Below are 26864 nucleotides of genomic sequence, written 5' to 3'. Positions count from 1 at the left end.
CCTCGGTCACACCCACATCTAGTCTACCTCGGTCACACCCACATCTAGTCTACCTCGGTCACACCCACATCTAGTCTACCTCGGTCACACCCACATCTAGTCTACCTCGGTCACACCCACATCTAGTCTACCTCGGTCACACCCACATCTAGTCTACCTCTGTCACACCCACCGCATCTAGTCTACCTCGGTCACACCCACCTCTAGTCTACCTCGGTCACACCCACCACATCTAGTCTACCTCGGTCACACCCACCACATCTAGTCTACCTCGGTCACACCCACCACATCTAGTCTACCTCGGTCACACCCACCACATCTAGTCTAACTCGGTCACACCCACAACATCTAGTCTACCTCGAGTCACACCCACCACATCTAGTCTACCTCAGTCACACCCACCACATCTAGTCTACCTCAGTCACACCCACCGCATCTAGTCTACCTCGGTCACACCCACCTCTAGTCTACCTCGGTCACACCCACCTCTAGTCTACCTCGGTCGCACCCACCACATCTAGTCTACCTCGGGTCACACCCACAACATCTAGTCTACCTCGAGTCACACCCACCACATCTAGTCTACCTCAGTCACACCCACCACATCTAGTCTACCTCAGTCACACCCACCGCATCTAGTCTACCTCGGTCACACCCACCTCTAGTCTACCTCGGTCACACCCACCTCTAGTCTACCTCGGTCGCACCCACCACATCTAGTCTACCTCGGGTCACACCCACAACATCTAGTCTACCTCGAGTCACACCCACCACATCTAGTCTACCTCGGGTCACACCCACAACATCTAGTCTACCTCGGTCACACCCACTGCATCAAGTCTACCTCGGTCACACCCACCTCTAGTCTACCTCGGTCACACCCACCGCATCTAGTCTACCTCGGTCACACCCACCGCATCTAGTCTACCTCGGTCACACCCACATCTAGTCTACCTCGGTCACACCCACCACATCTAGTCTACCTCGGTCACACCCACCGCATCTAGTCTACCTCGGTCACACCCACCTTTAGTCTACCTCGGTCACACCCACCTTTAGTCTACCTCGGTCACACCCACCTCTAGTCTACCTCTGTCACACCCACCTCTAGTCTACCTCGGACACACCCACCACATCTAGTCTACCTCGGTCACACCCACCTCTAGTCTACCTCGGTCACACCCACCTCTAGTCTACCTCGGTCACACCCACCTCTAGTCTACCTCGGTCGCACCCACCACATCTAGTCTACCTCGGGTCACACCCACAACATCTAGTCTACGTCGAGTCACACCCACCACATCTAGTCTACCTCAGTCACACCCACCACATCTAGTCTACCTCAGTCACACCCACCACATCTAGTCTACCTCAGTCACACCCACCACATCTAGTCTACCTCGAGTCACACCCACCACATCTAGTCTACCTCAGTCACACCCACCACATCTAGTCTACCTCGGGTCACACCCACAACATCTAGTCTACCTCGAGTCACACCCACCACATCTAGTCTACCTCGTGTCACACCCACAACATCTAGTCTACCTCAGTCACACCCACCGCATCTAGTCTACCTCGGTCACACCCACCTCTAGTCTACTTCTGTCACACCCACATCTAGTCTACCTCGGTCACACCCACCACATCTAGTCTACCTCAGTCACACCCACCACATCTAGTCTACCTCAGTCACACCCACCATATCTAGTCTACCTCGGTCACACCCACCCCTAGTCTACCTCGGTCACACCCACATCTCGTCTACTTCGGTCACACCCACATCTAGTCTACCTCGGTCACACCCACATCTAGTCTACCTCGGTCACACCCACATCTAGTCTACCTCTGTCACACCCACCGCATCTAGTCTACCTCGGTCACACCCACCTCTAGTCTACCTCGGTCACACCCACCGCATCTAGTCTACCTCGGTCACACCCACCACATCTAGTCTACCTCGGTCACACCCACCGCATCTAGTCTACCTCGGTCACACCCACCACATCTAGTCTACCTCGGTCACACCCACAACATCTAGTCTACCTCGAGTCACACCCACCACATCTAGTCTACCTCTGTCACACCCACCACATCTAGTCTACCTCAGTCACACCCACCGCATCTAGTCTACCTCGGTCACACCCACCTCTAGTCTACCTCGGTCACACCCACCTCTAGTCTACCTCGGTCACACCCACCCCTAGTCTACTCGGTCACACCTCTAGTCTACCTTGGTCACACCCACCACATCTAGTCTACCTCAGTCACACCCACCGCATCTAGTCTACCTCGGTCACACCCACATCTAGTCTACCTCGGTCACACCCACCACATCTAGTCTACCTCGGTCACACCAACCGCATCTAGTCTACCTCGGTCACACCCACCTTTAGTCTACCTCGGTCACACCCACCTTAGTCTACCTCGGTCACACCCACCTCTAGTCTACCTCTGTCACACCCACCTCTAGTCTACCTCGGTCACACCCACCACATCTAGTCTACCTCGGTCACACCCACCTCTAGTCTACCTCGGTCACACCCACCTCTAGTCTACCTCGGTCACACCCACCTCTAGTCTACCTCGGTCGCACCCACCATCTAGTCTACCTCGGGTCACACCCACAACATCTAGTCTACCTCGAGTCACACCCACCACATCTAGTCTACCTCAGTCACACCCACCACATCTAGTCTACCTCAGTCACACCCACCACATCTAGTCTACCTCGAGTCACACCCACCACATCTAGTCTACCTCAGTCACACCCACCACATCTAGTCTACCTCGGGTCACACCCACAACATCTAGTCTACCTCAGTCACACCCACCGCATCTAGTCTACCTCGGTCACACCCACCTCTAGTCTACTTCTGTCACACCCACATCTAGTCTACCTCGGTCACACCCACCACATCTAGTCTACCTCAGTCACACCCACCACATCTAGTCTACCTCAGTCACACCCACCATATCTAGTCTACCTCGGTCACACCCACCCCTAGTCTACCTCGGTCACACCCACATCTCGTCTACTTCGGTCACACCCACATCTAGTCTACCTCGGTCACACCCACATCTAGTCTACCACGGTTACACCCACATCTAGTCTACCTCGGTCACACCCACATCTAGTCTACCTCTGTCACACCCACCGCATCTAGTCTACCTCGGTCACACCCACCTCTAGTCTACCTCGGTCACACCCACCACATCTAGTCTACCTCGGTCACACCCACCACATCTAGTCTACCTCGGTCACACCCACCACATCTAGTCTACCTCGGTCACACCCACCACATCTAGTCTACCTCGGTCACACCCACAACATCTAGTCTACCTCGAGTCACACCCACCACATCTAGTCTACCTCTGTCACACCCACCACATCTAGTCTACCTCAGTCACACCCACCGCATCTAGTCTACCTCGGTCACACCCACCTCTAGTCTACCTCGGTCACACCCACCTCTAGTCTACCTCGGTCACACCCACCCCTAGTCTACCTCGGTCACACCCACCTCTAGTCTACCTTGGTCACACCCACCACATCTAGTCTACCTCGGTCACACCCACATCTAGTCTACCTCGGTCATACCCACCTCTAGTCTACCTTGGTCACACCCACCACATCTAGTCTACCTCGGTCACACCCACCTCTAGTCTACCTCGGTCACACCCACCGCATCTAGTCTACCTCGGTCACACCCACCACATCTAGTCTACCTCGGTCACACCCACCGCATCTAGTCTACCTCGGTCACACCCACCACATCTAGTCTACCTCGGTCACACCCACAACATCTAGTCTACCTCGAGTCACACCCACCACATCTAGTCTACCTCTGTCACACCCACCACATCTAGTCTACCTCAGTCACACCCACCGCATCTAGTCTACCTCGGTCACACCCACCTCTAGTCTACCTCGGTCACACCCACCTCTAGTCTACCTCGGTCACACCCACCCCTAGTCTACCTCGGTCACACCCACCTCTAGTCTACCTTGGTCACACCCACCACATCTAGTCTACCTCAGTCACACCCACCGCATCTAGTCTACCTCGGTCACACCCACATCTAGTCTACCTCGGTCACACCCACCACATCTAGTCTACCTCGGTCACACCAACCGCATCTAGTCTACCTCGGTCACACCCACCTTTAGTCTACCTCGGTCACACCCACCTTTAGTCTACCTCGGTCACACCCACCTCTAGTCTACCTCTGTCACACCCACCTCTAGTCTACCTCGGTCACACCCACCACATCTAGTCTACCTCGGTCACACCCACCTCTAGTCTACCTCGGTCACACCCACCTCTAGTCTACCTCGGTCACACCCACCTCTAGTCTACCTCGGTCGCACCCACCACATCTAGTCTACCTCGGGTCACACCCACAACATCTAGTCTACCTCGAGTCACACCCACCACATCTAGTCTACCTCAGTCACACCCACCACATCTAGTCTACCTCAGTCACACCCACCACATCTAGTCTACCTCGAGTCACACCCACCACATCTAGTCTACCTCAGTCACACCCACCACATCTAGTCTACCTCGGGTCACACCCACAACATCTAGTCTACCTCAGTCACACCCACCGCATCTAGTCTACCTCGGTCACACCCACCTCTAGTCTACTTCTGTCACACCCACATCTAGTCTACCTCGGTCACACCCACCACATCTAGTCTACCTCAGTCACACCCACCACATCTAGTCTACCTCAGTCACACCCACCATATCTAGTCTACCTCGGTCACACCCACCCCTAGTCTACCTCGGTCACACCCACATCTCGTCTACTTCGGTCACACCCACATCTAGTCTACCTCGGTCACACCCACATCTAGTCTACCACGGTTACACCCACATCTAGTCTACCTCGGTCACACCCACATCTAGTCTACCTCTGTCACACCCACCGCATCTAGTCTACCTCGGTCACACCCACCTCTAGTCTACCTCGGTCACACCCACCACATCTAGTCTACCTCGGTCACACCCACCACATCTAGTCTACCTCGGTCACACCCACCACATCTAGTCTACCTCGGTCACACCCACCACATCTAGTCTACCTCGGTCACACCCACAACATCTAGTCTACCTCGAGTCACACCCACCACATCTAGTCTACCTCTGTCACACCCACCACATCTAGTCTACCTCAGTCACACCCACCGCATCTAGTCTACCTCGGTCACACCCACCTCTAGTCTACCTCGGTCACACCCACCTCTAGTCTACCTCGGTCACACCCACCCCTAGTCTACCTCGGTCACACCCACCTCTAGTCTACCTTGGTCACACCCACCACATCTAGTCTACCTCGGTCACACCCACATCTAGTCTACCTCGGTCATACCCACCTCTAGTCTACCTTGGTCACACCCACCACATCTAGTCTACCTCGGTCACACCCACCACATCTAGTCTACCTCGGTCACACCCACCACATCTAGTCTACCTCGGTCACACCCACATCTAGTCTACCTCGGTCACACCCACCACATCTAGTCTACCTCGGTCACACCCACCGCATCTAGTCTACCTCGGGTCACACCCACAACATCTAGTCTACCTCGGTCACACCCACTGCATCAAGTCTACCTCGGTCACACCCACCACATCTAGTCTACCTCGGTCACACCCACCTCTAGTCTACCTCGGTCACACCCACCTCTAGTCTACCTCGGTCACACCCACCTCTAGTCTACCTCGGTCGCACCCACCACATCTAGTCTACCTCGGGTCACACCCACAACATCTAGTCTACCTCGAGTCACACCCACCACATCTAGTCTACCTCAGTCACACCCACCACATCTAGTCTACCTCAGTCACACCCACCACATCTAGTCTACCTCAGTCACACCCACCACATCTAGTCTACCTCGAGTCACACCCACCACATCTAGTCTACCTCAGTCACACCCACCACATCTAGTCTACCTCGGGTCACACCCACAACATCTAGTCTACCTCAGTCACACCCACCGCATCTAGTCTACCTCGGTCACACCCACCTCTAGTCTACTTCTGTCACACCCACATCTAGTCTACCTCGGTCACACCCACCACATCTAGTCTACCTCAGTCACACCCACCACATCTAGTCTACCTCAGTCACACCCACCATATCTAGTCTACCTCAGTCACACCCACCGCATCTAGTCTACCTCGGTCACACCCACCTCTAGTCTACTTCTGTCACACCCACATCTAGTCTACCTCGGTCACACCCACCACATCTAGTCTACCTCAGTCACACCCACCACATCTAGTCTACCTCAGTCACACCCACCATATCTAGTCTACCTCGGTCACACCCACCCCTAGTCTACCTCGGTCACACGCACATCTCGTCTACTTCGGTCACACCCACATCTAGTCTACCTCGGTCACACCCACATCTAGTCTACCACGGTTACACCCACATCTAGTCTACCTCGGTCACACCCACATCTAGTCTACCTCTGTCACACCCACCGCATCTAGTCTACCTCGGTCACACCCACATCTAGTCTACCTCAGTCACACCCACCACATCTAGTCTACCTCGGGTCACACCCACAACATCTAGTCTACCTCAGTCACACCCACCGCATCTAGTCTACCTCGGTCACACCCACCTCTAGTCTACTTCTGTCACACCCACATCTAGTCTACCTCGGTCACACCCACCACATCTAGTCTACCTCAGTCACACACACCACATCTAGTCTACCTCAGTCACACCCACCATATCTAGTCTACCTCAGTCACACCCACCGCATCTAGTCTACCTCGGTCACACCCACCTCTAGTCTACTTCTGTCACACCCACATCTAGTCTACCTCGGTCACACCCACCACATCTAGTCTACCTCAGTCACACCCACCACATCTAGTCTACCTCAGTCACACCCACCATATCTAGTCTACCTCGGTCACACCCACCCCTAGTCTACCTCGGTCACACGCACATCTCGTCTACTTCGGTCACACCCACATCTAGTCTACCTCGGTCACACCCACATCTAGTCTACCACGGTTACACCCACATCTAGTCTACCTCGGTCACACCCACATCTAGTCTACCTCTGTCACACCCACCGCATCTAGTCTACCTCGGTCACACCCACCACATCTAGTCTACCTCGGTCACACCCACCACATCTAGTCTACCTCGGTCACACCCACCGCATCTAGTCTACCTCGGGTCACACCCACAACATCTAGTCTACCTCGGTCACACCCACTGCATCAAGTCTACCTCGGTCACACCCACCACATCTAGTCTACCTCGGTCACACCCACCTCTAGTCTACCTCGGTCACACCCACCTCTAGTCTACCTCGGTCACACCCACCTCTAGTCTACCTCGGTCGCACCCACCACATCTAGTCTACCTCGGGTCACACCCACAACATCTAGTCTACCTCGAGTCACACCCACCACATCTAGTCTACCTCAGTCACACCCACCACATCTAGTCTACCTCAGTCACACCCACCACATCTAGTCTACCTCAGTCACACCCACCACATCTAGTCTACCTCGAGTCACACCCACCACATCTAGTCTACCTCAGTCACACCCACCACATCTAGTCTACCTCGGGTCACACCCACAACATCTAGTCTACCTCAGTCACACCCACCGCATCTAGTCTACCTCGGTCACACCCACCTCTAGTCTACTTCTGTCACACCCACATCTAGTCTACCTCGGTCACACCCACCACATCTAGTCTACCTCAGTCACACCCACCACATCTAGTCTACCTCAGTCACACCCACCATATCTAGTCTACCTCAGTCACACCCACCGCATCTAGTCTACCTCGGTCACACCCACCTCTAGTCTACTTCTGTCACACCCACATCTAGTCTACCTCGGTCACACCCACCACATCTAGTCTACCTCAGTCACACCCACCACATCTAGTCTACCTCAGTCACACCCACCATATCTAGTCTACCTCGGTCACACCCACCCCTAGTCTACCTCGGTCACACGCACATCTCGTCTACTTCGGTCACACCCACATCTAGTCTACCTCGGTCACACCCACATCTAGTCTACCACGGTTACACCCACATCTAGTCTACCTCGGTCACACCCACATCTAGTCTACCTCTGTCACACCCACCGCATCTAGTCTACCTCGGTCACACCCACCTCTAGTCTACCTCGAGTCACACCCACCACATCTAGTCTACCTCAGTCACACCCACCACATCTAGTCTACCTCGGGTCACACCCACAACATCTAGTCTACCTCAGTCACACCCACCGCATCTAGTCTACCTCGGTCACACCCACCTCTAGTCTACTTCTGTCACACCCACATCTAGTCTACCTCGGTCACACCCACCACATCTAGTCTACCTCAGTCACACCCACCACATCTAGTCTACCTCAGTCACACCCACCATATCTAGTCTACCTCGGTCACACCCACCTCTAGTCTACCTCGGTCACACCCACCTCTAGTCTACCTCGGTCACACCCACCTCTAGTCTACCTCGGTCGCACCCACCACATCTAGTCTACCTCGGGTCACACCCACAACATCTAGTCTACCTCGAGTCACACCCACCACATCTAGTCTACCTCAGTCACACCCACCACATCTAGTCTACCTCAGTCACACCCACCACATCTAGTCTACCTCAGTCACACCCACCACATCTAGTCTACCTCGAGTCACACCCACCACATCTAGTCTACCTCAGTCACACCCACCACATCTAGTCTACCTCGGGTCACACCCACAACATCTAGTCTACCTCAGTCACACCCACCGCATCTAGTCTACCTCGGTCACACCCACCTCTAGTCTACTTCTGTCACACCCACATCTAGTCTACCTCGGTCACACCCACCACATCTAGTCTACCTCAGTCACACCCACCACATCTAGTCTACCTCAGTCACACCCACCATATCTAGTCTACCTCAGTCACACCCACCGCATCTAGTCTACCTCGGTCACACCCACCTCTAGTCTACTTCTGTCACACCCACATCTAGTCTACCTCGGTCACACCCACCACATCTAGTCTACCTCAGTCACACCCACCACATCTAGTCTACCTCAGTCACACCCACCATATCTAGTCTACCTCGGTCACACCCACCCCTAGTCTACCTCGGTCACACGCACATCTCGTCTACTTCGGTCACACCCACATCTAGTCTACCTCGGTCACACCCACATCTAGTCTACCACGGTTACACCCACATCTAGTCTACCTCGGTCACACCCACATCTAGTCTACCTCTGTCACACCCACCGCATCTAGTCTACCTCGGTCACACCCACCTCTAGTCTACCTCGAGTCACACCCACCACATCTAGTCTACCTCAGTCACACCCACCACATCTAGTCTACCTCGGGTCACACCACAACATCTAGTCTACCTCAGTCACACCCACCGCATCTAGTCTACCTCGGTCACACCCACCTCTAGTCTACTTCTGTCACACCCACATCTAGTCTACCTCGGTCACACCCACCACATCTAGTCTACCTCAGTCACACCCACCACATCTAGTCTACCTCAGTCACACCCACCATATCTAGTCTACCTCGGTCACACCCACCCCTAGTCTACCTCGGTCACACGCACATCTCGTCTACTTCGGTCACACCCACATCTAGTCTACCTCGGTCACACCCACATCTAGTCTACCACGGTTACACCCACATCTAGTCTACCTCGGTCACACCCACATCTAGTCTACCTCTGTCACACCCACCGCATCTAGTCTACCTCGGTCACACCCACCTCTAGTCTACCTCGGTCACACCCACCACATCTAGTCTACCTCGGTCACACCCACAACATCTAGTCTACCTCGAGTCACACCCACCACATCTAGTCTACCTCTGTCACACCCACCACATCTAGTCTACCTCAGTCACACCCACCGCATCTAGTCTACCTCGGTCACACCCACCTCTAGTCTACCTCGGTCACACCCACCTCTAGTCTACCTCGGTCACACCCACCCCTAGTCTACCTCGGTCACACCCACCTCTAGTCTACCTTGGTCACACCCACCACATCTAGTCTACCTCGGTCACACCCACATCTAGTCTACCTCGGTCACACCCACCACATCTAGTCTACCTCGAGTCACACCCACCACATCTAGTCTACCTCAGTCACACCCACCACATCTAGTCTACCTCGGGTCACACCCACAACATCTAGTCTACCTCAGTCACACCCACCGCATCTAGTCTACCTCGGTCACACCCACCTCTAGTCTACTTCTGTCACACCCACATCTAGTCTACCTCGGTCACACCCACCACATCTAGTCTACCTCAGTCACACCCACCACATCTAGTCTACCTCAGTCACACCCACCATATCTAGTCTACCTCAGTCACACCCACCGCATCTAGTCTACCTCGGTCACACCCACCTCTAGTCTACTTCTGTCACACCCACATCTAGTCTACCTCGGTCACACCCACCACATCTAGTCTACCTCAGTCACACCCACCACATCTAGTCTACCTCAGTCACACCCACCATATCTAGTCTACCTCGGTCACACCCACCCCTAGTCTACCTCGGTCACACGCACATCTCGTCTACTTCGGTCACACCCACATCTAGTCTACCTCGGTCACACCCACATCTAGTCTACCACGGTTACACCCACATCTAGTCTACCTCGGTCACACCCACATCTAGTCTACCTCTGTCACACCCACCGCATCTAGTCTACCTCGGTCACACCCACCTCTAGTCTACCTCGAGTCACACCCACCACATCTAGTCTACCTCAGTCACACCCACCACATCTAGTCTACCTCGGGTCACACCCACAACATCTAGTCTACCTCAGTCACACCCACCGCATCTAGTCTACCTCGGTCACACCCACCTCTAGTCTACTTCTGTCACACCCACATCTAGTCTACCTCGGTCACACCCACCACATCTAGTCTACCTCAGTCACACCCACCACATCTAGTCTACCTCAGTCACACCCACCATATCTAGTCTACCTCGGTCACACCCACCTAGTCTACCTCGGTCACACGCACATCTCGTCTACTTCGGTCACACCCACATCTAGTCTACCTCGGTCACACCCACATCTAGTCTGCCACGGTTACACCCACATCTAGTCTACCTCGGTCACACCCACATCTAGTCTACCTCTGTCACACCCACCGCATCTAGTCTACCTCGGTCACACCCACCTCTAGTCTACCTCGGTCACACCCACCACATCTAGTCTACCTCGGTCACACCCACAACATCTAGTCTACCTCGAGTCACACCCACCACATCTAGTCTACCTCTGTCACACCCACCACATCTAGTCTACCTCAGTCACACCCACCGCATCTAGTCTACCTCGGTCACACCCACCTCTAGTCTACCTCGGTCACACCCACCTCTAGTCTACCTCGGTCACACCCACCCCTAGTCTACCTCGGTCACACCCACCTCTAGTCTACCTTGGTCACACCCACCATCTAGTCTACCTCGGTCACACCCACATCTAGTCTACCTCGGTCATACCCACCTCTAGTCTACCTTGGTCACACCCACCACATCTAGTCTACCTCGGTCACACCCACCACATCTAGTCTACCTCGGTCACACCCACCACATCTAGTCTACCTCGGTCACACCCACATCTAGTCTACCTCGGTCACACCCACCACATCTAGTCTACCTCGGTCACACCCACATCTAGTCTACCTCGGTCACACCCACCTTTAGTCTACCTCGGTCACACCCACCTTTAGTCTACCTCGGTCACACCCACCTCTAGTCTACCTCTGTCACACCCACCTCTAGTCTACCTCGGTCACACCCACCACATCTAATCTACCTCGGTCACACCCACCTCTAGTCTACCTCGGTCACACCCACCTCTAGTCTACCTCGGTCACACCCACCACATCTAGTCTACCTCAGTCACACCCACCACATCTAGTCTACCTCAGTCACACCCACCACATCTAGTCTACCTCGAGTCACACCCACCACATCTAGTCTACCTCAGTCACACCCACCACATCTAGTCTACCTCGGGTCACACCCACAACATCTAGTCTACCTCAGTCACACCCACCGCATCTAGTCTACCTCGGTCACACCCACCTCTAGTCTACTTCTGTCACACCCACATCTAGTCTACCTCGGTCACACCCACCACATCTAGTCTACCTCAGTCACACCCACCACATCTAGTCTACCTCAGTCACACCCACCATATCTAGTCTACCTCGGTCACACCCACCCCTAGTCTACCTCGGTCACACCCACATCTAGTCTACCTCGGTCACACCCACATCTAGTCTACCTCGGTCACACCCACATCTAGTCTACCACGGTTACACCCACATCTAGTCTACCTCGGTCACACCCACATCTAGTCTACCTCTGTCACACCCACCGCATCTAGTCTACCTCGGTCACACCCACCTCTAGTCTACCTCGGTCACACCCACCACATCTAGTCTACCTCGGTCACACCTACCACATCTAGTCTACCTCGGTCACACCCACCACATCTAGTCTACCTCGGTCACACCCACCACATCTAGTCTACCTCGGTCACACCCACAACATCTAGTCTACCTCGAGTCACACCCACCACATCTAGTCTACCTCTGTCACACCCACCGCATCTAGTCTACCTCAGTCACACCCACCGCATCTAGTCTACCTCGGTCACACCCACCTCTAGTCTACCTCGGTCACACCCACCTCTAGTCTACCTCGGTCACACCCACCCCTAGTCTACCTCGGTCACACCCACCTCTAGTCTACCTTGGTCACACCCACCACATCTAGTCTACCTCGGTCACACCCACATCTAGTCTACCTCGGTCATACCCACCTCTAGTCTACCTTGGTCACACCCACCACATCTAGTCTACCTCGGTCACACCCACCACATCTAGTCTACCTCGGTCACACCCACCACATCTAGTCTACCTCGGTCACACCCACATCTAGTCTACCTCGGTCACACCCACCACATCTAGTCTACCTCGGTCACACCCACCGCATCTAGTCTACCTCGGGTCACACCCACAACATCTAGTCTACCTCGGTCACACCCACTGCATCAAGTCTACCTCGGTCACACCCACCACATCTAGTCTACCTCGGTCACACCCACCTCTAGTCTACCTCGGTCACACCCACCTCTAGTCTACCTCGGTCACACCCACCTCTAGTCTACCTCGGTCGCACCCACCACATCTAGTCTACCTCGGGTCACACCCACAACATCTAGTCTACCTCGAGTCACACCCACCACATCTAGTCTACCTCTGTCACACCCACCACATCTAGTCTACCTCAGTCACACCCACCGCATCTAGTCTACCTCGGTCACACCCACCTCTAGTCTACCTCGGTCACACCCACCTCTAGTCTACCTCGGTCACACCCACCCCTAGTCTACCTCGGTCACACCCACCTCTAGTCTACCTTGGTCACACCCACCACATCTAGTCTACCTCGGTCACACCCACATCTAGTCTACCTCGGTCATACCCACCCTCTAGTCTACCTTGGTCACACCCACCACATCTAGTCTACCTCGGTCACACCCACCACATCTAGTCTACCTCGGTCACACCCACCACATCTAGTCTACCTCGGTCACACCCACATCTAGTCTACCTCGGTCACACCCACCACATCTAGTCTACCTCGGTCACACCCACCGCATCTAGTCTACCTCGGTCACACCCACCTTTAGTCTACCTCGGTCACACCCACCTTTAGTCTACCTCGGTCACACCCACCTCTAGTCTACCTCTGTCACACCCACCTCTAGTCTACCTCGGTCACACCCACCACATCTAATCTACCTCGGTCACACCCACCTCTAGTCTACCTCGGTCACACCCACCTCTAGTCTACCTCGGTCACACCCACCACATCTAGTCTACCTCGGGTCACACCCACAACATCTAGTCTACCTCGAGTCACACCCACCACATCTAGTCTACCTCAGTCACACCCACCACATCTAGTCTACCTCAGTCACACCCACCACATCTAGTCTACCTCAGTCACACCCACCACATCTAGTCTACCTCGGTCACACCCACCTCTAGTCTACTTCTGTCACACCCACATCTAGTCTACCTCGGTCACACCCACCACATCTAGTCTACCTCAGTCACACCCACCACATCTAGTCTACCTCAGTCACACCCACCATATCTAGTCTACCTCGGTCACACCCACCCCTAGTCTACCTCGGTCACACCCACATCTCGTCTACTTCGGTCACACCCACATCTAGTCTACCTCGGTCACACCCACATCTAGTCTACCACGGTCACACCCACATCTAGTCTACCTCGGTCACACCCACATCTAGTCTACCTCTGTCACACCCACCGCATCTAGTCTACCTCGGTCACACCCACCTCTAGTCTACCTCGGTCACACCCACCACATCTAGTCGACCTCGGTCACACCCACCACATCTAGTCTACCTCGGTCACACCCACCACATCTAGTCTACCTCGGTCACACCCACCACATCTAGTCTACCTCGGTCACACCCACAACATCTAGTCTACCTCGAGTCACACCCACCACATCTAGTCTACCTCTGTCACACCCACCACATCTAGTCTACCTCGGTCACACCCACCGCATCTAGTCTACCTCGGTCACACCCACCTCTAGTCTACCTCGGTCACACCCACCTCTAGTCTACCTCGGTCACACCCACCTCTAGTCTACCTTGGTCACACCCACCACATCTAGTCTACCTCGGTCACACCCACCGCATCTAGTCTACCTCGGTCACACCCACATCTAGTCTACCTCGGTCACACCCACCACATCTAGTCTACCTCGGTCACACCCACATCTAGTCTACCTCGGTCACACCCACCACATCTAGTCTACCTCGGTCACACCCACCGCATCTAGTCTACCTCGGTCACACCCACCTTTAGTCTACCTCGGTCACACCCACCTTTAGTCTACCTCGGTCACACCCACCTCTAGTCTACCTCTGTCACACCCACCTCTAGTCTACCTCGGTCACACCCACCACATCTAATCTACCTCGGTCACACCCACCTCTAGTCTACCTCGGTCACACCCACCTCTAGTCTACCTCGGTCACACCCACCTCTAGTCTACCTCGGTCACACCCACCACATCTAGTCTACCTCGGGTCACACCCACAACATCTAGTCTACCTCGAGTCACACCCACCACATCTAGTCTACCTCAGTCACACCCACCACATCTAGTCTACCTCAGTCACACCCACCACATCTAGTCTACCTCAGTCACACCCACCACATCTAGTCTACCTCGAGTCACACCCACCACATCTAGTCTACCTCAGTCACACCCACCACATCTAGTCTACCTCGGGTCACACCCACAACATCTAGTCTACCTCAGTCACACCCACCGCATCTAGTCTACCTCGGTCACACCCACCTCTAGTCTACTTCTGTCACACCCACATCTAGTCTACCTCGGTCACACCCACCACATCTAGTCTACCTCAGTCACACCCACCACATCTAGTCTACCTCAGTCACACCCACCATATCTAGTCTACCTCGGTCACACCCACAACATCTAGTCTACCTCGAGTCACACCCACCACATCTAGTCTACCTCTGTCACACCCACCACATCTAGTCTACCTCGGTCACACCCACCGCATCTAGTCTACCTCGGTCACACCCACATCTAGTCTACCTCGGTCACACCCACATCTAGTCTACCTCTGTCACACCCACCGCATCTAGTCTACCTCGGTCACACCCACCTCTAGTCTACCTCGGTCACACCCACCACATCTAGTCTACCTCGGTCACACCCACCACATCTAGTCTACCTCGGTCACACCCACCACATCTAGTCTACCTCGGTCACACCACCACATCTAGTCTACCTCGGTCACACCACAACATCTAGTCTACCTCGTCACACCCACCACATCTAGTCTACCTCTGTCACACCCACCACATCTAGTCTACCTCGGTCACACCCACCGCATCTAGTCTACCTCGGTCACACCCTAGTCTACCTCGGTCACACCCACCTCTAGTCTACCTCGGTCACACCCACCCCTAGTCTACCTCGGTCACACCCACCTCTAGTCTACCTTGGTCACACCCACCACATCTAGTCTACCTCGGTCACACCCACCGCATCTAGTCTACCTCGGTCACACCCACATCTAGTCTACCTCGGTCACACCCACCACATCTAGTCTACCTCGGTCACACCCACCGCATCTAGTCTACCTCGGTCACACCCACCTTTAGTCTACCTCGGTCACACCCACCTTTAGTCTACCTCGGTCACACCCACCTCTAGTCTACCTCTGTCACACCCACCTCTAGTCTACCTCGGTCACACCCACCACATCTAGTCTACCTCGGTCACACCCACCTCTAGTCTACCTCGGTCACACCCACCTCTAGTCTACCTCGGTCACACCCACCTCTAGTCTACCTCGGTCGCACCCACCACATCTAGTCTACCTCGGGTCACACCCACAACATCTAGTCTACCTCGAGTCACACCCACCACATCTAGTCTACCTCAGTCACACCCACCACATCTAGTCTACCTCAGTCACACCCACCACATCTAGTCTACCTCAGTCACACCCACCACATCTAGTCTACCTCGGTCACACCCACCTACATCTAGTCTACCTCAGTCACACCCACCACATCTAGTCTACCTCAGTCACACCCACAACATCTAGTCTACCTCGGTCACACCCACCTCATCTAGTCTACCTCTAGTCACACCCACCACATCTAGTCTACCTCAGTCACACCCACCATCTAGTCTACCTCAGTCACACCCACCACATCTAGTCTACCTCAGTCACACCCACCACATCTAGTCTACCTCGGTCACACCCACATATCTAGTCTACCTCGGTCACACCCACATCAGTCTACCCGGTCACACCCACATCTAGTCTACCTCGGTCACACCCACATCTAGTCTACCTCGGTCACACCCACATCTAGTCTACCTCGGTCACACCCACATCTAGTCTACCTCTGTCACACCCACATCTAGTCTACCTCGGTCACACCCACCTCTAGTCTACCTCGGTCACACCCACCACATCTAGTCTACCTCGGTCACACCCACCACATCTAGTCTACCTCGGTCACACCCACCACATCTAGTCTACCTCGGTCACACCCACCACATCTAGTCTACCTCGGTCACACCCACAACATCTAGTCTACCTCGGTCACACCCACCACATCTAGTCTACCTCTGTCACACCCACCACATCTAGTCTACCTCAGTCACACCCACCGCATCTAGTCTACCCACCATCTGTCTCACACCCACCTCTAGTCTACCTCGGTCACACCCACCTCTAGTCTACCTCGGTCACACCCACCCCTAGTCTACCTCGGTCACACCCACCTCTAGTCTACCTTGGTCACACCCACCACATCTAGTCTACCTCGGTCACACCCACATCTAGTCTACCTCGGTCATACCCACCTCTAGTCTACCTTGGTCACACCCACCACATCTAGTCTACCTCGGTCACACCCACCACATCTAGTCTACCTCGGTCACACCCACCACATCTAGTCTACCTCGGTCACACCCACATCTAGTCTACCTCGGTCACACCCACCACATCTAGTCTACCTCGGTCACACCCACCGCATCTAGTCTACCTCGGTCACACCCACCTTTAGTCTACCTCGGTCACACCCACCTTTAGTCTACCTCGGTCACACCCACCTCTAGTCTACCTCTGTCACACCCACCTCTAGTCTACCTCGGTCACACCCACCACATCTAATCTACCTCGGTCACACCCACCTCTAGTCTACCTCGGTCACACCCACCTCTAGTCTACCTCGGTCACACCCACCTCTAGTCTACCTCGGTCACACCCACCACATCTAGTCTACCTCTAGGGTCACACCCACACATCTAGTCTATCTCACACCCACCACATCTAGTCTACCTCAGTCACACCCACCACATCTAGTCTACCTCAGTCACACCCACCACATCTAGTCTACCTCAGTCACACCCACCACATCTAGTCTACCTCGAGTCACACCCACCACTATCTAGTCTACCTCAGTCACACCCACCACATCTAGTCTACCTCGGGTCACACCCACAACATCTAGTCTACCTCGAGTCACACCCACCACATCTAGTCTACCTCGGTCACACCCACCACATCTAGTCTACCTCGTCACACCCACCGCATCTAGTCTACCTCAGTCACACCCACCACATCTAGTCTACCTCTGTCACACCCACATCTAGTCTACCTCGGTCACACCCACCCCTAGTCTACCTCGTCACACCCACATCTAGTCTACCTCGGTCACACCTAGTCTACCTCGGTCACACCCACATCTCTACCTCGTCACACCTCTAGTCACACCCACCACATCTAGTCTACCTCAGGTCACACCCACCACATCTAGTCTACCTCGGTCACACCCACCACATCTAGTCTACCTCGGTCACACCCACCATCTAGTCTACCTCGGTCACACCCACATCTAGTCTACCTCGGTCACACCCACCACATCTAGTCTACCTCGGTCACACCCAACATCTAGTCTACCTCGGTCACACCCACCACATCTAGTCTACCTCTGTCACACCCACCACTAGTCTACCTCTACCTCTAGTCTACTCGGTCACACCCACCACATCTAGTCTACCTCGGTCACACCCACCACATCTAGTCTACCTCGGTCACACCCACCCTAGTCTACCTCGGTCACACCCACCACATCTAGTCTACCTCGGTCACACCCACCACATCTAGTCTACCTCGGTCACACCCACAACATCTAGTCTACCTCGAGTCACACCCACCACATCTAGTCTACCTCAGTCACACCCACCACATCTAGTCTACCTCAGTCACACCCACCGCATCTAGTCTACCTCGGTCACACCCACCTCTAGTCTACCTCGGTCACACCCACCTCTAGTCTACCTCGGTCACACCCACCCCTAGTCTACCTCGGTCACACCCACCTCTAGTCTACCTTGGTCACACCCACCACATCTAGTCTACCTCGGTCACACCCACATCTAGTCTACCTCGGTCATACCCACCTCTAGTCTACCTTGGTCACACCCACCTCTAGTCTACCTCGGTCACACCCACCTCTAATCTACCTCGGTCACACCCACCACATCTAGTCTACCTCGGTCACACCCACCACATCTAGTCTACCTCGGTCACACCCACCACATCTAGTCTACCTCGGTCACACCCACCACATCTAGTCTACCTCTGTCACACCCACCACATCTAGTCTACCACGGGTCACACCCACCACATCCAGTCTACCTGGTGTAGGTCTTATTCATTGAATGAGCATATTGAAGTTAGAAGCAAACGCCTACAACTATTTCAGCACCAATTCGCGCTGCTCTGAGACAAGCACGGGGACTGATCTTAGTAAATCAATGACATTTTTTATGTTTTTATTTTCACTGAATCTATGTTTGAGTATTGGTTACACTACAATTAGGGTGTGGAAATGTTATGCTCTTAGTGTAACCTTTATTTAACTAGGAAAGTCAGTTAAGAACATATTAGTATTTACAAGGACAGCCTACTCCTTCCTCCCTGTCGGGGAATTGAACCCCGTTCTCCCGCGTGCCTACATTCTCTAGTACAGCCATTATTGAAGCCAATCAAATGCTTGAACCCCGGTCTCCTATGTGCCCGCAGGACACTGGATTTTTTTTAGCTTAATAGCCCAGTACTGTACTCCCGGCCATTACGTTGTACAGCGCCATATTTTCCGTTCCATCCTAATGGAAACCCAGAGGGCTTTTTCATTTTCCTTGGAATAGAAACACCATAATATTGATCATATTAATTGATACAGTACCAGTCAACAGTTTGGACACCTACTCATTGTAGGGATTTTCTTTATTTTTACTATTTTCTACATTGTAGAATAATAGTGAAGCCATCAAAACTATGAAATAACACATTTGGAATCAGTTAAGAACAAATTCTTATTTACAAGGACAGCCTACTCCTTCCTCCCTGTCGGGGAATTGAACCCTGTTCTGCTGCATGCCTGCATTCTCTAGTACAGCCATTATTGAAGACAATCACATGCTTCTCAAAGACGCCCTCTGGTGGTCAAATTAGCACTAACCAGCATTAATGGTACCAGTGGTTAATAACCATCACAACACTGTTAGGTTTAACCATCCCAACACTGTTAGGTTTAACCATCCCAACACTGTTAGGTTTAGCCATCCCAACACTGTTAGGTTTAACCATCCCAACACTGTTAGGTTTAGCCATCCCAACACTGTTAGGTTTAGCCATCCCAACACTGTTAGGTTTAGCCATCCCAACACAGTATAGCCTCTGGCATGAAACACCTCTGGGAGCTACAGTATAGCCTCTGGCCTGAAACACCTCTGGTAGCTACAGTATAGCCTCTGGCATGAAACACCTCTGGGAGCTACAGTATAGCCTCTGGCCTGAAACACCTCTGGGAGCTACAGTATAGCCTCTGGCATGAAACACCACTGGGAGCTACAGTATAGCCTCTGGCATGAAACACCTCTGGGAGCTACAGTATAGCCTCTGGCATGAAACACCTCTGGTAGCTACAGTATAGCCTCTGGCATGAAACACCTCTGGTAGCTACAGTATAGCCTCTGGCATGAAACACCTCTGGGAGCTACAGTATAGCCTCTGGCATGAAACACCTCTGGTAGCTACAGTATAGCCTCTGGCATGAAACACCTCTGGGAGCTACAGTATAGCCTCTGGCCTGAAACACCTCTGGGAGCTACAGTATAGCCTCTGGCATGAAACACCTCTGGGAGCTACAGTATAGCCTCTGGCATGAAACACCTCTGGGAGCTACAGTATAGCCTCTGGCCTGAGACACTTCTGGTTTATCCATGTCAGCATTTAAAGTTGGCCTTGTTATGACTTCATTGGCTTTAATCTGTTTAGTAAAGCTGTCCATCTGTTTAGTAAAGCTGTCCATTGGTTTAGTAAAGCTGTCCATTGGTTTAGTAAAGCTGTCCATGGTGCACTATTCCCTACATACTACATTACTTTAATTTGTGAACTGTTTTCCTTTCAAGCATTTGCTTTTCAAAAGAGAATTCCGTTGTGACGACAGGCCTACACTTTTCTTTGATGTTTTTTTTACAGAATTTATTTGGCAGAGTGGCCAGACGGAAGCCACTCCTCAGTGAAAAGCACAACAGCCGTTTTGAGTCCGCCAAAAGGCACCTAAAGACTCTCAGACCATGAGAAACAAGATTGTTTGGTCTGATGAAACCAAGGTTGAACTCTTTGGCCTGAATGCCAAGCGTCACGTCTGGAGGAAACCGGGCACCATCCCTACGGTGAAGCATGGTGGTGGCAGCATCATGCTGTGGGGATGTTTTTCAGCGGCAGGGACTGGGAGACTAGTGAGGATCGAGAGAAAGATGAACGGAGCAAAGTACAGCGAGATCCTTGATGATAAACCAGCTCAGGAGCACACAATAAGAGTGGAGAAAATGAATCATAATAATGAATCATAATAATGAATCATAATAATGAATCATAATAATGAATCATAAAAATGAATCATAATAATAAATCATAATAATGAATCATAATAATGTATTATTCTGCTTGGAGTTTTGAGTGCTGTTTGTTGTGGATATGTTCTGTGTTTCACCACTGTTATTCAGAACCAGCAATAACGGGTTAAATAGGCCTATCCAAAACTTTAACTATTTCGGCATGGCGGCCCCCCCCAAAAACCCTTTTCAGTGGGCTATTCAGTACAAATATACCACCTGACCAATGGTATGTGGACACCTACTCGTTGAACGTTATATTCCAAAATCGTTGGAATATGGACCCCCCCCCTTTTTCGGATCGAAAAAAAAGCACAGTCACAGTCTTACTATGTTTTCTTATCTTCCGGACGGGGGGGGGGACATCTCTCTAGCTAGCACTCTGCTTTTCAGCTGGAACTCAATGTAATGGCAGGTTATTGCCATGTAGTTAACCTTACGATAATCGACGGTCCACATATATGGATCCCCCCCCAAGTCATTTACATCAGCTATTGCTTTGTTGATATTGGCAACCACTTCAATCCTCTTTTCAGCAGCATGTTTGTGGCACCTCCGTGATATGGTTTGTGGGGTCAGGGAGCACAGTGTCAACGGAGGATGCGTCCATGACTAGTCCACGTTTATTAGCTCCTGAGCTAAATCAAGAAAACCACTTCCTTGAACTGTGTGAAAGGGCTTAATATCCTGCTACAGAAAGCTACACATTTGTTTTTAGGTTCCTGATTTGACTTTAGCCAGTAACTGCCTTGGGGCAGAGAGGCAGAGAGAAATGATGTCATGCTTTGTTACAGACTGCTCCTGTTACGCAGCGGCCGCTGCATCCTCGGTCAATGTGGCACTGGAGAGAGGAGGTGCCGGTCCTCTTGCTATCATATTTCAAAATCGAGGGGGGAGCCAAGCTCGACACTTCACATGGCTTGTGGGCATCTTAGTTTCAGCAACTAAATCAAAAGATTTTCCAAAATGTCATTTGGGATTTTGAGTTTCAATTTCACTTCATCCGTATCCATAGCGACGACTGCGACTAGTAGCTAGCATCAGCAACAACCACCAGACACACACACATGTTGTAGACTACATCACATCAGGAGAGGTGCACTGCTGGTGCAGCAGAGCAGGAGCAAACATACACTGGTCCAGAAATCAAGTCATTTTAGTATTTTTTTTAAATGATACGCTAGCTAGTTGTGGATGAAAAAACAGGCCCCGCCCGGCCCTAACCGGGCTCTGGTTGGGTAGCATGTGTGTGTGTGTGTGTGTGTGTGTGTGTGTGTGTGTACAGGCTCAACATTTCAATCTGCATTCTGCACAACAAATGATTATTAATATAATTATTATCATACCATATCTATGGATGACACCGGTCCAATGCTGTTCACATAGATGTCCACATCTATGACCGTTGGTTTAACTGCAAAGGGAAAGAGCATTTTAAGATTTAGTAATGGAACTCATTCACACATTCACTCATCGCTTCATTCACACCTGTATTCATTAACTCACACGATCATTTATTAATTCATTCACGCTTTCATTAATTAATTAATTTACCACGGCCCCGTCATACCATATGTTGTCCATCATCATTCCATAATTCTCCACAGATTAAAATATTGTAATTTTGTCCGTATGAGAGAAGTGGGTCTCATACTGACAAAATTACAATATTTTAATCTGTGGAGAATTATGGAATGATGATGGACAACACGTGGTATGTGGAGAGCAGGGAGAGCTGGGAGAGCTGGGAGAGGAGGGAGAGCAGGGAGAGCTGGGAGAGGAGGGAGAGCAGGGAGAGGAGGGAGAGCAGGGAGAGGAGGGAGAGCTGGGAGAGGAGGGAGAGGAGGGAGAGGAGGGAGAGCTGGGAGAGCTGGGAGAGGAGGGAGAGCTGGGAGAGGAGGGAGAGCTGGGAGAGGAGGGAGAGGAGGGAGAGGAGGGAGAGCTGGGAGAGGAGGGAGAGCTGGGAGAGGAGGGAGAGGAGGGAGAGGAGGGAGAGCTGGGAGAGGAGGGAGAGCTGGGAGAGCTGGGAGAGGAGGGAGAGCAGGGAGAGCTGGGAGAGGAGGGAGAGCTGGGAGAGGAGGGAGAGCAGGAGAGGAGGGAGAGGAGGAGAGCTGGGAGAGCTGGGAGAGAGGAGGGAGAGCTGGGAGAGCTGGGAGAGGAGGGAGAGCAGGGAGAGCTGGGAGAGGAGGGAGAGCAGGGAGAGGAGGAGAGCAGGGAGAGGAGGGAGAGAGGGAGAGCTGGGAGAGGAGGGAGAGCTGGGAGAGGAGGGAGAGCAGGGAGAGGAGGGAGAGGAGGGAGAGCTGGGAGAGGAGGAGAGGAGGGGAGGGAGAGCTGGGAGAGGAGGGAGAGCTGGGAGAGGAGGGAGAGGAGGGAGAGCTGGGAGAGGAGGGAGAGCTGGGAGAGGAGGGAGAGCTGGGAGAGGAGGGAGAGCAGGGAGGGAGCTGGGAGAGCTGGGAGAGCTGGGGGGAGTGGGGGAGCAGGGAGAGCTGGGAGAGGAGGGAGAGCAGGGAGAGCTGGGAGAGGAGGGAGAGCAGGGAGAGGAGGGAGAGGAGGGAGAGGAGGGAGAGCTGGGAGAGGAGGGAGAGGAGGGAGAGTAGGGAGAGCAGGGAGAGGAGGGAGAGCTGGGAGAGTAGGAAGGAGAGAGAGAAGGGAGAGGAGGAGAGTGGGGAGAGCAGGGAGAGGAGGGAGAGCTGGGAGAGGAGGGAGAGGAGGGAGAGCTGGGAGAGGAGGGAGAGCTGGGAGAGGAGGGAGAGCTGGGAGAGTGGGGAGAGGAGGGAGAGGAGGGAGAGTAGGGAGAGCAGGGAGAGGAGGGAGAGCTGGGAGAGTAGGGAGAGGAGGGAGAGCAGGGAGAGCTGGGGGAGGAGGGAGAGTAGGGAGAGCAGGGAGAGGAGGGAGAGCTGGGAGAGTAGGGAGAGGAGGGAGAGCTGGGAGAGGAGGGAGAGCTGGGAGAGGAGGGAGAGGAGGGAGAGCTGGGAGAGGAGGGAGAGGAGGAGAGAGGAGGGAGAGCTGGGAGAGGAGGGAGAGCTGGGAGAGCTGGGGGAGTGGGGGAGGAGGGAGAGCTGGGAGAGGAGGGGGAGCTGGGGAGGAGTGGGGGAGGAGGCTGGGAGAGCTGGGAGAGCTGGGGGAGTGGGGGAGGAGGGAGAGCTGGGAGAGGAGGGAGAGCAGGGAGAGCTGGGAGAGCTGGGAGAGCTGGGGGAGGGGGGAGCAGGGAGAGCTGGGAGAGGAGGGAGGGAGCTGGGAGAGGAGGGAGAGGAGGGAGAGCTGGGAGAGCTGGGGGAGTGGGGAGAGGAGGGAGAGCTGGGAGAGGAGGGAGAGCTGGGGGCTGGGGGAGTGGGGGAGGAGGGAGAGCTGGGAGAGGAGGGAGAGCAGGGAGAGCTGGGAGAGGAGGGAGAGCAGGGAGAGGAGGGAGAGGGAGAGCAGGGAGAGGAGGGAGAGCTGGGAGAGGAGGGAGAGGAGGGAGAGTAGGGAGAGCAGGGAGAGGAGGGAGAGCTGGGAGAGTAGGGAGAGGAGGGAGAGGAGGGAGAGTGGGGAGAGCAGGGAGAGGAGGGAGAGTAGGGAGAGGAGGGAGAGCTGGGAGAGAAGGGAGAGGAGGGAGAGCTGGGAGAGGAGGGAGGGAGCTGGGAGAGGAGGGAGAGCTGGGAGAGTGGGGAGAGGGAGGGAGAGGGGAGGGAGGGAGAGTAGGGAGAGCAGGGAGAGGAGGGAGAGCTGGGAGAGCTGGGGAGGAGGGAGAGCTAGGGAGAGGAGGGAGAGGAGGGAGAGCTGGGAGAGGAGGGAGAGCTGGGAGAGGGAGGGAGAGCTGGGAGAGGAGGGAGAGGAGGAGAGCTGGGAGAGGAGGGAGAGGAGGGAGAGGAGGGAGAGCTGGGAGAGGAGGGAGAGCTGGGAGAGCTGGGGGAGTGGGGGTGGGAGGGAGAGCTGGGAGAGGAGGGAGAGCTGGGGGAGTGGGGGAGGAGGGAGAGCTGGGAGAGCTGGGGGAGTGGGGGAGGAGGGAGAGCTGGGAGAGGAGGGAGAGCAGGGAGAGCTGGGAGAGCTGGGAGAGCTGGGGAGTGGGGAGCAGGGAGAGCTGGGAGAGGAGGGAGAGCAGGGAGAGCTGGGAGAGGAGGGAGAGCAGGGAGAGGGAGAGGAGGGAGGGAGGGAGCTGGGAGAGGAGGGAGGGAGGGAGAGAGGGAGAGGAGGGAGAGCTGGGAGAGGAGGGAGAGCAGGGAGAGGAGGGAGAGCTGGGAGAGTAGGGAGAGGAGGGAGAGGAGGGAGAGTAGGGAGAGCAGGGAGACGAGGGAGAGCTGGGAGAGGAGGGAGAGCTGGGAGAGCTGGGAGAGGGAGAGGAGAGGAGGGAGAGCTGGGAGAGGAGGGAGAGCTGGGAGAGTAGGGAGGGAGAGGAGGGAGAGGAGGGAGAGTAGGGAGAGAGGGAGAGGAGGGAGAGCTGGGAGAGGGAGAGCTGGGAGGGAGGGAGGAGGGAGAGCAGGAGAGCTGGGGAGGAGGGAGGGAGAGTAGGGAGAGGAGGGAGAGGAGGGAGAGCTGGGAGAGGAGGGAGAGCTGGGAGAGGAGGGAGCTGGGAGAGGAGGGAGAGGAGGGAGGGAGCTGGGAGAGGGAGGGAGAGCTGGGAGAGGAGGGAGAGGAGGGAGAGCTGGGAGAGGAGGGGGAGAGCTGGGAGAGGAGGGGGGGCTGGGAGAGCTGGGAGAGGAGGGAGAGCTGGGAGAGGAGGGAGAGGAGGGAGAGCTGGGAGAGGAGGGAGGGAGAGCTGGGAGAGGGAGGCTGGGAGAGGAGGGAGAGGAGGGAGAGCTGGGAGAGGAGGGAGAGGAGGGAGAGGAGGGAGAGGGGAGGGAGAGCTGGGAGAGCTGGGAGAGGAGGGAGGGAGCTGGGAGAGGAGGGAGGAGGGAGAGCTGGGAGAGTAGGGAGAGGAGGGAGGGAGAGCTGGGAGAGTGGGAGAGCTGGGAGAGGAGGGGGAGAGAGGGAGAGGGGAGAGCTGGGAGAGGAGGGAGAGCTGGGAGAGCTGGGAGAGGAGGGAGAGCTGGGAGAGCTGGGGAGAGCTGGGAGAGCTGGGAGAGGAGGGAGAGCTGGGAGGGAGGGAGTAGGGAGAGCTGGGAGAGGAGGGAGATGGGAGAGGAGGGAGAGCAGGGAGAGGGGAGGGAGAGGAGGGAGAGCTGGGAGAGGAGGGAGAGCTGGGAGAGCTGGGAGAGGAGGGAGAGCTGGGAGAGGAGGGAGGGGAGGGAGAGCTGGGAGAGGAGGGAG

General features: G+C 54.3%; 1 protein-coding gene across 1 annotated transcript in view; it reads right to left on the bottom strand.

The window, feature by feature from the left end:
- LOC115123447 (gamma-aminobutyric acid receptor subunit gamma-3) overlaps nt 1-26864 on the bottom strand; it is a 428918-nt gene that overhangs the window by 311827 nt on the left and 90227 nt on the right. The window contains exon 3 of the mRNA XM_065009375.1: nt 22985-23052. Coding sequence (XP_064865447.1) covers nt 22985-23052 — 68 coding nt within the window. The remainder of the gene's footprint in view (nt 1-22984; nt 23053-26864) is intronic.

The sequence above is a fragment of the Oncorhynchus nerka genome, linkage group LG24 (genome assembly GCF_034236695.1).
Source record: "Oncorhynchus nerka isolate Pitt River linkage group LG24, Oner_Uvic_2.0, whole genome shotgun sequence".
Lineage (NCBI taxonomy): Eukaryota > Metazoa > Chordata > Actinopteri > Salmoniformes > Salmonidae > Oncorhynchus > Oncorhynchus nerka.
Note: the sequence above shows the minus strand (reverse complement) of the source record. Positions and strands in the feature narration are given on the sequence as shown.